At 35.8% G+C, this 15,123-nt stretch overlaps 1 protein-coding gene across 5 annotated transcripts in view; it reads right to left on the reverse strand.

Annotated features, from left to right (window-relative positions):
• The window catches only part of Cdk14 (cyclin dependent kinase 14), a 599,374-nt gene that overhangs the window by 142,597 nt on the left and 441,654 nt on the right, over positions 1 to 15,123 (reverse strand). For all 5 annotated transcript variants that reach the window (XM_058585022.1, XM_046462471.2, XM_058585024.1 and 2 more), the window contains one exon: positions 3,199 to 3,247. In XM_058585022.1, coding sequence (XP_058441005.1) covers positions 3,199 to 3,247 — 49 coding nt within the window. The remainder of the gene's footprint in view (positions 1 to 3,198; positions 3,248 to 15,123) is intronic.

Below are 15,123 nucleotides of genomic sequence, written 5' to 3' on the forward strand. Positions count from 1 at the left end.
CAGTTTAAATACATTATGTTTTGTGCATATGTTACACAACCATCTAGTCATCTTTAAAATATGTTTGAGAGGTTAAACATGGTGTCAGATAAAATACTCAAGTAAAGTTCAAGAACACAGAGTTAGGAAACATATCTAAGTCTTCCAAATTTGGGTTTGTGACTCGGCTGGCATGTTGAAAATGTTTTCTTTTCTATTTTAGCTTTTCCAGAAAGGTGGCTTCATTACACTGTTCCTGTATATACTACACATTTAAAAATATCAACTTATGTGAGTTCTTAGGAGAAATCCAGTTGGGTTTAACTGACAAAAGAATTCTATGAACGACTAGATCAGGAGGGGAAGAAGCAGGAAAGAGTTGACCTGTACCTATTAGAAGCCTGTGGGTGGGTTCTGCTACATCAGCCGCTAACTGTGTTTTCCAGATCTGTCTTCTGTCACTTAGTGGTTTATCCTTAGTTCTCATTTCAATATTTTCAAACCTCCCAAATTGTTCAGCTGTTAAAAAGTTCCAAAACAAGCAAATGTGTTCCTGGAATCCTACCCTTAACTTTGCTGGAGACTATATACTAAGGCTTCTTCCCCAGCCAAAATAATAAAAGATCTTTTAAGTGGCTGGAATTCTTGGTTGATTGCACATACATGCCAATGTCAGACAACTATAAATAGAGAGATTTGGAAGAGAAATAGGGAGAGTCTTTATAACTCCAGTGAAATATAATGGAATGTTTTGAAGGCAGTCAGAAAACAGTACATATTTTTATAAATTTAAGATTTGTCTCTCAGCCCCAGATCCCCTTTATGCAGAAAGAGCCCACACGGATCATGCACTTCCAGTATGAGAGAAGAAAAGGGCTTTCTTTTCTTTATTGATGTAAATTTCTTATTCTCAATCCTATAATTAAGATTTCTTCTTTGTATTATGCTTTTCAGTTTCGATATCTATTGGATCTTTTGATATGTCCCCCTCATCACTGCTTTGTTTTCCCAGAATACTAAAAAATCTTTCAAAGGATAAAATTATGCCTATGGTTACTGATATAAATTAAGTCATCAGGGAACTGCATGGGTGTTAGCTAGGGCAGATACAGCCCCCAAATGAACTGGGTCATGTGTGATAGCTAGGCAGAGACTGAAGGACTCATTTTAGAAATTCCTATGCTCTTAGGAGTGTTAACATCTCTACCAACTTTTATACCTGTTCATGCATATCTCTAAAGGCATTTTACTTCATTTTGAACAGCAACTTACTTTTTTTATATTAACCCATCCATCTTATATTAACTCACCTGAATTGAATTCAAACTAGTTCACCCCATTCTGAAGCTATAACCATTGTAAAAGAAAATTTACTGATTGCTTCAGTTTACACATTTTGCTACAGATGAGCAAATTACTCATCAGTAATTTTAAAAAACAGCACTTGTTTAATAGTAATTTAATGCAATTCTTTCTACCCTACATCATATTCCAGAAGTGAGAGATGTTGCAATATGAACCATGGGTTCAAGGTACATCTGGAGGAAGAGTCAATAATATAATTAATTTCTGAATTCTTAGTTCTCTTGAAATTTCATTAAGTTTGATTTGGCTAAAGGCCATAGTTTGGCTCCAAAGATTGAGCACTTAACACTGGCATAACAGAAAATAATATTTTAATAATATTTTTAGTGATGATTTTAATATTTAGTGTTTCTGAAATAAACCCTTAAGGCAACAAAAATAAGATTTATGGGGATTTAAAAAATAGTGTGATGCTGAACAAGTCATGTTCACAATTTAAAAATTTGTCCTCGAGCTTAACCTTTAATATTTTCCCTATTTAAAAGTGGGACTCAGTTTATTTAATGACTTTAAATTAAGTCTAACTTTATACTTTTATAGATCTATTACCCACAATCATATGTTGCTGCTATGCATTGGGTGGTTTGTCAGATTTTCCTGTTATTCAAATTCAGGGTTAGACTACTATACTTCAACTGCTTTACCAAGAAGTAGTTCATGAAATAGTTACCTGGTTGGAAAAAACTTTTTGAGCAACTACAAGGGAGGAATGTGTTTGTTTCATTGGGGTAGGAACTGTACACTCAGTATTAGCTGGTGTACTTACAGTACCTTGGCCAGGGACCAGTAAAGGGGTAGGTGAAAGGTGAGAAGCAAGCGCAGAAGGCTCCCTGCAGAGGGCCTGCTCCCAGGGGAGACCACAGGTTGAAAACTGACTCCAAATGACAAGAGCAAAGCCCTGTGTTAGGCAGAAATGATTATACCAGTGTGTTTTTCTAAGTTCAGATTTTTAAAAAAATGGCTAAATCCTTCAAGCTAAACTACTGCAGTTTAATGTACTCATTCCTCACCATCCACTCACTGTATGCTGTTTCTTCTGATAGCATTGATTAAAAATCATTTTTCAAAGGAAAGACATTTTTTCCATAACTGATGATGCCCAAAATGAAAGATGTCCTAACAGTAAAAAGTGAGATCATAACATTAAATTCCCCATGGACAAAATGTTATGACAAATGATAGTTTATTTAATCAAAGAAGTCTCAGTTATCTGTTCTACGCTTGGAACGTGATGCCTGAGACTAAAAGGGAGCAACTCGTTACTCTGCTTTCCAACTTGCAGGGATTTGCTAACAGGTTGGCTTGTGGCAAAGGATTCCTAAATAACATATAAAACCCAGATCTTCATATTTTGTGATGTTTTGAAACCAATAAATAAAACTATTTCAACAAGGCCAGATGATAGAACAGAAATAAAAAAAGCAGAGTAAAAATGATACATGGCTTAGGGGGAAAAAACAGGTAAATGGAAAAAATGTGAGGCATCAGAGTTTCATCTAGCTCAAAAGTTGTCACCAATTTTTAGATGGTTTAGATTAGAAAGTTAGTCACTATATTGTATTTTATAAATGTTGTTCTGCTGATAGTAAAATATTTCCTGGAATTTAGTTACAAGAATGAATTTTAGGATTTACATGCCGCGACTCTCTAGGAACCCAAACCCATACTGTCTGATGGCTCAGGCTGAACATGGTAGCTGGCACACAATTAGGGTTTGGTAACAGTCTAAAGGAAACATGAATGAATGGATAGAAGCATGAATGAATGAAAAAAGTGTCATGACAACTTATCAGGTGGGTTGTCAACATTAAGAGAGAGAGAAAGAGAAGGAGCAAAATCTGTATAAAGACTTACTTATTCCATGCTTGTCTAAGGTTTTTAGAGCTGTACAGGGTAAAGCGTTCTGAAATAAAAAAAGAAAAATGATAAACAATCTTCATATCACATGCATATATTTAAAGTATGTTGAAGAAAACTCAGCAGTTTAAAAGGCAGTGGTTGAGTGAGTCATTGGTGGACAAGCCATAGTGAAGTTGTCACCTGGAGACCAGACAGGTTTTTTTAAAGAGTAAAACAGGAAGATTGTGATATCTTACACAAGGCTTTCTTTTGTCTAGATTAATTTACTTCATAGTCTAGTTTCTTTACTCATTATTTATTTTAGAATAAGTTTTAATTGATTGAAAAAAACCCCACAAATTCCAAATCTCAAACTCTAACTTAGTTTATAGAAGAACATTGGCACACAGATCAGGTGAGATTGGCTGTTTCATCTCTGATCAAATACAACGATGTTTGATATTCTTTCTTATGATACATGGAATTTACATATGATCAAAGCTGAAGTATTCATGTCCAATAGTGTGTATTTTCATTCATCATTGGACAACCATTATTAGATTTTTTAAGTGAAAAAGGAACATGTTTGTTTTACCAAGTTAAACAATAAAGTAATATGGAATAGATAATCACTAATCTCCTCCACTGCTCCAATTTTCGATCCCTGATGACACAGTGATTGTTAATGGCTTGGTATGTCTCTTTGCACATACTTGTTCATAAATACACATATGTAAAACCCATACATAAACACATATACTATTAATTTTTAAATGGATTTTTACATTAAACATTACTTGGAGACGTTTTTTGGCATTTAATAATCTACTTTGGCTGTCCTTCAAATCTAGAAAATATATGTAATGATTGTTTTAAAACTGTATAACATTCCATAGAATAAAAGTACCATAACTTATTTGATGAACCTTTATGTAGTATTCAGTTCTTTTTCCTTACAAACAATGTTATAATAAATATCTCCAAACATGATACTCTCATTTTTTTTTTTTGTTGGATAGATGCTCCCCATATAAAATTGCCTGGCAAACAGTATGCATATTTTACTTTTTAATAGATGCTGAAGAACTATTTCTCATTTTCCTACCAGCAATGAAAAATAATGTCTTTTTCTGCATATGCTTCCTAGCACTAGTGGTTATCAGTGTTTTACATTTTTGCCAAACTTGTACTTGATAAAGCATTCTGGGGGTTCTTTTCATATGCTTTCTGGCCACTTGCATTTCCTCTTCAATTTCAAATTTCACTTTTCATGGCTGGTACTGATTTTAATATTGTGTTGTTGGTGGTCCTTTATTAGTTTACAGAAATTTTTTGTATATAATCAAGTATACACACACACACACGTATGCGTGGGTAGAGCAATGCACCAAATAATAGTATTTTTGCCAATGATGGAGTATATACTGGTATACAAATGGTCCCATAAGATTACAGTGGGGGGGGGAAGGCTGGGGTTGTGGCTCAGCAATAGAGCGCTCGCTTAACACATGTGAGGCCATGGGTTTGATCCTCAGCACCACATAAAAATAAATAAAATAAAAGTATTGTGTCCAACTACAACTAAAAAATAATTTTTTTAATAAAAAGATTACAGTGGAAGGGCTGGGGATATAGCCTAGTTGATAGAGTGCTTGCCTTGCATGCACAAAGCCCTGGGTTCAATCTCTAGCACCACACACACACACACACACACACACACACACACAAAGATTACAGTGGAGCTGAAAAACTCTTATTACCTAGAGATGTGATAGACATTGTATTACTATGTATTAGTCAAGTGTTTATGGTGATGCTGGTGTAAACACACCAAATGTGTTGCCAGTTGCATAAAAGTATAGCACAACCAGTTATGTAAAGCAATTATATTTGATGATAATAAATGACTGTTATTGTTAATAATAATAAATGACTATGTTACATACTAGTAATAGTACAGATTACTATTTTATACATTTTATTGTTTAGAGAGAACAGGCAGGAAGGTCCCTTAGAGGAATTCCAGAAGTCATTGTCACAGGAGATGACAGTTTCATGATTGTTATAGCTCCTGAAGACCTTTCAGTGGGACAATGTTATTGATGACACTGCTCTGTGTAGGCCTAGGCTAACGTGTGTGTGTCTTTAGTTTAAACAAAAAAGTTTGAAAGACAAAATAAAAAAAAATTTAAATAGAAGAAAGCTTAGAGTAAGAATATAAAGAAAAGATATTTCTATATAGTTGTACAAAGTATGTTGTTAGCTAATGTTATTAGAAAAGAGTCAAAACATTTTAAAAAATTAAAAGTACATAAAATAAAAAAGTTACAGCAAGCTGAAGTCTATCTCTTATTGAAGAAAATGTACTTTTAAAATAGACTTTGTGGAGCCTAAGTGTGCAGGGTTCATAAAGTCTACAGCAGAGCACAGTCTGGGCCTTCATATTCGCTCACCACTCAGCCACACTCACCAGGAGCAACTGCCAGTCCTGTAAGCTCCACTCCAGTAGTGCCCTATAAAGTGTGTTTTTTTTTTTTGCATCTTTTCTATTGTATTTTTACTGCACTTTTATATGTTTAGATGCACAAATACTTGCAACTATGTTACAAATGCCTACAGTATTCAGTACAATTACATGCTCTACATGTTTGTAGCCTAGGTCCTATCATTAAGGTTTGTGTAAATCTACTCTATGCTGTTCATATAACAAAAAAATCACCTAACCATGCATTTCTCCAAACATATCACTGAATTTAAGCAAGGGATGACTTTGTATGTTTGTGCAGGTATAAATTTCTGGAATTATTTTTTTAATATTATGTGACAACAGAGTACTCAATTTGTTTGTCCAAGGAGGACAGATAATTATGCCATGCCTATATAATAAATCAATCATTGTCAATTCAATCATTCTTCTCCAATAATTTGAGATGACACATTTATTAAATTGTAAAACACAGCAAATCCTCCTTTCTTTTGTGCTCATCTATTCATGCTAGCATCATACTATTTTATATTATTTTAATCTCACTTTTAGTAAATTACTTTTTTTAACCAGCATTCTTTGTTATATAAAAATTATTGGGATGAGCATTGGACATTTCTTTATTCATCAATTCCACACATAGTTATTACATACCAAACATGTGCCAGGAAATTATTATGCTGAGAATATGGGCATGAATAAGATAAGAAGTTCCTTCCCTCATGAAGCTTACATTTAGAGGTGAGACAGACAATCAAAACATAAACACCACCGTCACCACCATCATCACCATCAAAACAACAAGAAAATGACAAGCTACTTATAAAACATGTTTTAGAGTTTGAGCAAAGTAAACCAAGGAGATGCAAGGCAGTGACCAGTGTAGGTCAGGTGATGATTGAGGGCAGGCCAATTGAAAACAAAATAGTTTCCCACTGGAAATCTGGTTTGAATTTCCTTTATGTGAATATTATGATACAAAATCTTTGCACATTAGAGTCTAGGGCATCTTTTCACTCAGGCAGTGTTCATGTGCACATTCTTTGATAACATTAAGCAATTTCTTTTTCTATGTTGATCCCATTTCTTTTTAATAATTTAATACTGAATAGGCTTCATTTTGCTTAATATTGGTTGATTTCCTTTGTCACTGTCATCTGCTTTTAATCATAAGATTTTAAATGGTTTATATTGCTTTCGCTACAGTATATTTCATGTGTAAAAACACCACCGAATAAGGACAACAAAAAGAAATTTTAAAAAACTTGGCTTTCTATCCCTAAACCAGAGTGTACTCAGAAGGAATGACTGGAAACACTGTTCAACCATTTGTTCATTCATTCATTCATTCATTTGAGCAACTGCTATGTGTCAGATGGAGTTCTGAGGATACCAGAGGGAGCCAAACAATCACCTTGCTTGCAGGGAGCTGGCATTCCAGCGGTGTGCGTGTACAAGGCTGGAGCACTCTGGAGGTAAGGATCACTCGAGCAAAGAACCCAGGGGAGGGGACACAAGGGTAGAGGCCTTTAAGACAGGCACTGGGCCTTTTTTTTAGGAATAACTAGCAATTCTTCTTTTGTTTGGAGAATGCACTATCAGAAGTAAGGCTGGAAACAGAGAGACCAAAAAATAACATATTCCATCTGTCTAGGAGCAGGACCATATGACTTAGGCTATAGTAACAAAAGAGACTGCAATGAGAGGAGTTTGAAAGGAAAGCCAGTAAAATTTACTGATGAATTAGATAGGGGTGCTATGGAAAGGAAGAATGACTAGCAAAGAACTTCCTATCTGTCACTTCCAGATTTCAAAGATGTGGAATTTTATACAGAACTCAAATACACTCTGAGAATAAATTAAGTCTGATAATTTAAAGATATTTAAAGTAGAGTTCACATGAAGTTTTGGAGTTATTATTCAAGCAGAGATAATTAATGAAATATTTAATAGCCTTAAGGGTTAGGCCTTGACCCATCAGAGAAGAAACTAGACACTATAACTAAAATAGTGTGCACTAGCTGAAGATCAGACCTGGTTACATTACCTATCCTCCTGAAGTTCTGGGCAAAAGTGTTCACCAACAATTCTGTCTTTACTTGTTTCAAAAGCATATATAATTTCTGAATTTATCCTCTAATAGAGCATTATAAGATGCAATATAATGCAGTTAGTGTAGAATAGAAAATTAAAGGTGTATTCTAGAAGATTAAATGACAAGGGAAAGGGATAGAAATGGGAAAAATAGTTTTTTACTATTTTTTACTAAGTTTAAAAAAATCATTATCTAAAGTCGGGTATAAAAAAAGAAAAGAGATATTTTTAAAATTAATTACATCAAGTGTCCTTATAAAACAAATTTGATTCCCTTGGTAACTTTGTACTCCTCACAAAGCAATTTTAATAATTTGCTATGATTTCAGGATGAACAAAAATTTCATTACAGATAAAGTTAATACAATCTTGCATTTACAAGTAAATTATTTTTCTTCGCAATTAATGCCTGCACATAAATATTAGTTCTAATAATTGCCTCTATTTAGAGCTTGACGGAATATGCTAATAGAATTTCTTCCTCAGAAATACAATATGTCAATTTTAGCTATGCATAAAAGAGACAAAATTGATAGTGAAATATGCCATATAAGAGCCAAAAAAAAAAAAGGAAGATTGAAGCCTCATTCTCAGCTTTACCGTCCATCATTATTCACATAAAATATCAATTCTTTTAGCAAATATTGTCTGGGTACCTGCCTGTGTGCACTGCCTGATGCACTGGGTAATGGATACACAAAAAATGAGTAAGTCCTGACTATGGTTCAGTAGCACAGAAATATAAACTGATACAGGTTGCTACATGTGGATAAAAACACAATCCCTGGAGAGGTCAGAACCAGAGCCACTAACTGCATCTATTTCTTTTTCATATGAAGAGAAGACATACAAGGACCTGTACACTTGTACCCAACTTCCTTTAGATGGTAACTGTAGAAACCACACAATTTCAAATGGAGCCATTTCTAACAATATCTGAATAAGTATTACATATATAACTAGATAAAAGATTATATTTTAAAAACTACTTCCATCAGAAATAAAAGTCATGTTCCAGTAGAATGAAAGCAACATAATTAGTCATTAAGGTTTGGGAAAAAAAGATGTTTAAGTTAGTGCTCCAAACCCATAACAGGTGTATTTCATAAAATAGTCAACGGCCTGTGAATAGCTTTATCAAATTATTCAAGCATTTGCATAGGAATGTTTTACACTATTCACCTTCAGTTAAGTTTACTCTTCCCACTTTAATGTCAACTTTCTCTTTCCAATTATGTTTAAACTAGAAGTTTAGAGTGTCGTTATTTAAAGTGTTGGCCAACTCATAGCATAACTGAGGAGTGCAATTAATTTAAACCTGCAGGCTGATTTTCACCTTCTCCTCTTATTGCAGGGACATTGCAGAGGATGATCTCCACGCAGCAGGAGACCAGGGAGAAGAGCCTGCAGAGAAGAAATCACTTGCTATGCGACATGAGGTGGGAGGGGACAGAAGGCTGAAAAGGTTTTCCCTCAAACCCAGTGCCTATACCTTCAAATTGTAGACATTACAGAGAAAACAACTGGAGAACAATGCTACTTATTGTAACGTCTCCCAACTTAAAAGAGCTGGGTCTTATACACCTTATATATGAAAACAAACTAACTTACCTGAAGATAAAACCTAAACTGGATTTTATTCATTTTTTTATGGGTATGCACTGTGTATACTCCAGGAGATTAATTTTAAATTTTATTCTCCTCATTCTCTTTTCACTAATATTTTTGTATCTTATAAGATTCTGCTGTGTTTTTAACTTTAATAATAGGAGAACATGTGAATAAAAAAAATAGTTAACCAAAAAAAAAAAAAAACCCAATAAAAAAGCCTGCAGTACATGCAAAGGAGCTGAAAGGCTGAACCAGGATTCCTATCTAACACATTTCTTTAGTAGGAAAAGGTGGCAATAGAAAGGACACCATAAAGGGTTCAAGCTTTAGTATACATTTTGCAAATGTACGAGATATCATAAAATATACTAATGTTGTGGAATAAGCATTTAGTTTCTAAGTCTGTATAAAAATGAGTATTTCCAAAATGCCATATATAATGTTAGATGTTCTTTATAGTTCACTCCTTTAAATCACTTTATTCAACTATTAGCAATTTAAATTTAGGATTATTTTGCGTTATAATAAATACATTTACTCTAGTTGAGCTGGTAAGAAAGTATAACTGCTAGATGAGCCTAGCCATTCTAAAGGGTTCCCCTCCCCAGCCCTGCCCCTTTCATCTGGCAGAAGTGTTAAACCCAAGGCCTCTCTTGGGATTACTCTGGTGGAGGGAAAAGGATCCAGTCCTTTATAAGGGTGAACAATTAACACAGTCATGAATCACTTCAGTAACATTTCAAACAATCGCCCTAATTATTTGTTTATGTAACAGATAATATCCTCAAATCTTTTTGGAAGAAATTGAAGGTGCAAGTATTCATTCATTTTATCACGATTTCACAAATATTGATTGCATGGCTACTGTCTGCAAGGCACTGTGAATACAATACTGCAGAAAGCATGCAAGGGCATAAATAGACTACAGTAAATAATGCAAACCAATATTAAAGGGCCCTCAGTGGAAGAAAATCATATTCATAAATATTCATGAAAATTTGTATGCATATTTTACTTTCTCATATTAACCAAGCTGGTAGTGGATAGTTCAGCTAATAATTTGATTAAGATATAAAGAGCTGGATCTATAATCCCTGGAATATAAGCAAAATTCATGTAAAGCAAAAGAGAGTTTCCTTGGAACAGGGAAGGTCAGCCTTATTCCAAACTGAGGATTTTGGATATCTTAACTTCAAAAGAGTACAGTGTTTGCAACAGGCATTTTAGAAGCACATATAACTACAATTTATCCACTTTATATGACTGTAATTCACAGCTTTAAAACAGTTGGTATCTCCAAAATATATAATGGCTGAGATTTAACACATTATTAGCAAGAAACTTTGGTGTGACACATTGATGCTGAACACAACTGCACTGTCTTGTCACTGTCACCAAGTGGATAAACTTTAAAATGCTCAGCATCCATCTTCTCTCCTAAAAATGAGAGACAGCATCCTAATCTTCCTTGGCTACAGCAAATCGTCTTTCAATTCCCAGTGGTGTGCTTTTTAAAATGAGTCATCTTTGAGCAACTTCTAGAAGCAAAAGTTCCATGCTCATCAAACATTCTTAATGTGACAGCATACGTACAAACGTGAGTTTGTAAGTACATGTTCCTGGATGAAGTGTTCAACCAGTCAACACCTTGCTCAACCTAAAAGTCATAGAACATTTCTTTCCATAAGACCTTTTTCTCTAGAGAATAAAGTGTAATCACCTAGGCATTTGTTAACGTCTAAAATGTACTATTCACAAATAACAATGACCATACCTACTAGAAAAGAAAGTAGAAAAACATTCTCCAGAGGAGGAATGAAAGCAACCAGGAGTGGGGTGGAATCTGTACATTCTAGAAGAGTTGTAGGAGAGACAGGACCTGAGCAATCAAGTGGTCTAACCACATCATGGTACACACAAGCCAAGAGGCCAGGAAGGCTGAGCTGCCTGAGGCCATGATGCAGGCTGGTGGAATAAGTTGAACCTGCCATTACCAAAGAGTTGGGATACCCAAGTCTCCCAATTTGATATTTAACAAACATTTCCTATGTCCTATGGTTTGCAAATATTAACTCATTTTCATACTCATAGTAATGCTATGGGGTAGGAAAAACTGAGGTACAGAGACATCGGGCAAAATTGGCTGTGTTACACAGCTCATAAGTGGCAGAGCTAGGATTTGAACCTAGGCTGACTGGATCTCTCTAGCCTGTGCTCTCAGTCACTGTACCATGATACTTCTTTGGGTCTCAGTTGGAAGAGATTTGAAGTTTTATCCTGAAGTGCACAAAGCTAGTAGCAGTGCTAATAGATTGAAGCTCCTTTAGAAGCAGTAAAAACATCTGTGCAAACTAAAGATTCTGGGCATTCCCCACCCCCAGTTCCCTCTCATGTCTAGAACAAACCTGTCTTATGTTCATTGGAAATGTGAGACATGTGTTTTCTAAGTTCTAGTGACTATGAATATATTACAGTACCTCAGTTTGTCCAGATCACAGATCAAGATCAGATTAGTTCCTATGGCACAGAGTTACTGTGAATGTGCACTGAAAAAATGCCCTCAACATCTGATAACAAATGCTGAAGATGTGTCAGCTGTTACTACTGTCACCATAACCATTACAAATAACAATGTGTTTGAAAAACTGGCTACCTTTGTACAGTTAGGTATAGATACATCTGAGAGACAAATGGTAGATAGAAATCAGTAATATTCCATGGAAGGTAAATACTTAATCTATCCCAAATTATTCCTTTTGAAGAAACAGTTAAATGAATGACAACCCCAAACATGTTGACACTCCTCTACCCTGATATGTAACTCTGTGAGTATAATGCACATGTGGGAAGCAAGGGTTGGCATTCTGAGACATTCTGAGAGAGTAACAGCTGTGCTTTTTTCTCACAGTAGAGAGTATTAACTGAAGATATAAAGCTGGTTCCAGAGGCACACGCACGTGTGTCCTTTCTTAATGATATCCATTGCAAACATCATTGTCTCTAAGCTACAAAGGTGTCCTCCAACTGCACTACATCAAGGACAGGTGGTAAGTGAAGAAAATTTCATCAGTTCTTACAACTACACTAGTCATTAGTAGTCAGTTTATTGGTCTGACTTGAATATTTGGGGAGTAAAATATAACTTACATCTTAAATAATAGAAACCCACTTTTTTCTTTCATCTATATATTAGCATAATAATTATTATTCCATAGTCATGAATCTGTCTTGAAGGAGTCCTATAATAATAGTCTAATGGGGTTTTTAAACAATAGTAAAAAAAATGAATTTGATTCACTTCTCTTAGCCAGGAGTAGCTGACAAGCCTAGAAGTCAGAAGACCTGGTAGGAGAGATTAGAAAATTATCATTCAGCAAATGCTGCATTTTTTTTTCTGGCATTTTCTAGACCTTCTGCTTATCTTCATCATTAGACACACCCTCTAGTGAAAATGGGAAATTCTTCAAGCAGATACAGAGAAAGCAGGTACCGATAGTGCCCGATTTGCAATGAAAGGGATTTCTACAATTCATATCGATGTCATCTGCCTATTGCAGAAGAACTTTTGCATTTTTGAGATATTTTAATAAGACTTCTGGCTGCTTTATATTTGTTTTTATTTTACATAATTGGCCACACCCATGACATTTCACTAAAATCCTTGGTCAGCCAAGGACATACGCGGAAACATCCTTGTGTCTGTGGCATTGCTGCTCACTGGTGTGACCTGTTTCCCTCTGAACCGGTATGTGCTTATCCAGAACTTCTCAACCCAGAAACACAGTTGGAAATGACCAATCAAGAGGAGTTTGCACTTGAGATGAAACCTTTTTCCTGCTCTAAAACAGGTCTGTGACATTTTGAAGCCAGTAATATCCTTTAGGAAACATAAAACATCAATTTCCTCCCCTGCTCAAAACCCCCCAGTGATTTTTCTCACACTTTAAATAAAATTCCAATTCCTCTCCTTGACTTTTCAAGGACCTGTCCCTCTAGACTGTGCCTTGCTGCTTTCACTGTGGTCACACTTCTCCAGCCACACTTGGAACTTGCAATTTGTCTGTTACAGTTCCCCCTCTGGCATGTGAGCTTGGTAGGGAGCCGGTTCCCTGCTTTGTTCACGAATGTATCTTTACACCTGTGAAACTGCCAGGCACCCAGCGAGTGCTTAGTAACCTGATGTAATGCATGGTCACTGCTGGTTAAACAGACTCTCAACTTCAGCATCTGCTTTCCAACTTGCAGCCCCCAGAGACCTCCCAGTATGACTGCCACCATCAGAAAGTAAAGGCACTCTACCCTTCCTGTCATGTTTACAGGAGTAACCACCTCTGCTCTCTAAAGTTCATGCAGCTCACAAATTGATCAATTAACTGACTTTTCACTATGTGACTGAGTGGTATTTATCTGTGAGAGGAGGAATAGCAAAGTTGACTTAGGTGATGACTGAGGGGCAGAGTGAGTTCTGAATGTCCTAAACCTAGTGTCAATGAGTCTCACAGATATTTGAGCCAAAAAAAAAAAATCTGAGATAAGAACAAGATATCTGCATAATAATTCTTTAACTAATTCCATTTTTTGCAATTATCACAGTTATTTTCTTGTATAAGACCTAGCCCATTATCATTATAGTTGCTATTCCTAAAAAGAAAGAAGAAAAAAATTTCTGAGGTAAAATGTAAAAAAGCAAGTGGGGGAAAAAACACCAGGCAGAGAACATACATTTTTTATTTTTATTTATTTAGAGAACCTAGGAGTGTTCTGCTACTGAGCTACATCCCCGACCCTTTCTATACTTTAATTTTGAGACAGGGTGTTCCTGAGTTGCCCAGGCTGTCCTTGAGGACTGAGGATATTTGGGAAAATTCTGCCTAGACCTGAGACAGACAGAGAAAATGCCCAGCCCTACAGTTCTTGAGTGAGAACACATCCTGAGCAGCTCTTTTTTCCTCTCTCTCTCTCTCTCTCTCTCTCTCTCTCTCTCTCTCTCTTAACTTTGAGATAGGGTCTTGCTAAGTTGCTGAGGGCCTCTACATTTTGGAGCTGGCCTTGAATTTGTGATCCTCCTGTCTCAGCTTCCCCAGTTTCTGGGATTGCAAGCATGCACCATCCATCATGCTGGGCAGGACACATATTTTTCATGATATAAACACAATTTTGTAGTTATATGCTCCTAATAATTTAGAAACACTTTTATACCCATTATGCTAACTGGCTCAAATCTTCTCGAAAGTAGGTAGAGTATAAATAAATGGCAAGTAATGAAGGAAATATGAAAATGGATTATTTTAATTAAGTTCCACAGGAGACTTTGAGCTGGATAGAGCCAACTCAATCCTTCTGGAGGGAAATGAAAGGTACTTCTCTGCACACTACAGGTTTCCCCTTCTCTGCAGCTGTGGTCCATACAGGGCAAAAAGGCCACATAAAGGTGCCCTCCCCTCTGGCCTTCCTTCATGGAGTATCCCACCCCAACAACAATTTCTGATGCTTCCACAGCTTTTTCTCTTCTGAAAGACCCTAGAAAAGCCTACAGTGTGAATAGATGCTAAGAGTTCAAAGCTCTTAGGGTGCAGGAAGGATAAGAGTGGCATTTCCTGACATGTGTGCTGAGGCTGCATACTGCGACTAAACTTTCTCAGAGAGCACTTTGGATGTGATAGTTTTTCGGAAGCACAGATCTAGGTCTAAGTGGCTTAAGAATCATTAATTTGCCCACACTTAATTAGGGAAGGGTGGGTTAAGATATC

This window comes from Marmota monax, unplaced genomic scaffold, assembly GCF_021218885.2.
Source record: "Marmota monax isolate L192 unplaced genomic scaffold, Marmota_monax_Labrador192_F-V1.1 WCK01_AAM20220418_F8-fsc00165, whole genome shotgun sequence".
Lineage (NCBI taxonomy): Eukaryota > Metazoa > Chordata > Mammalia > Rodentia > Sciuridae > Marmota > Marmota monax.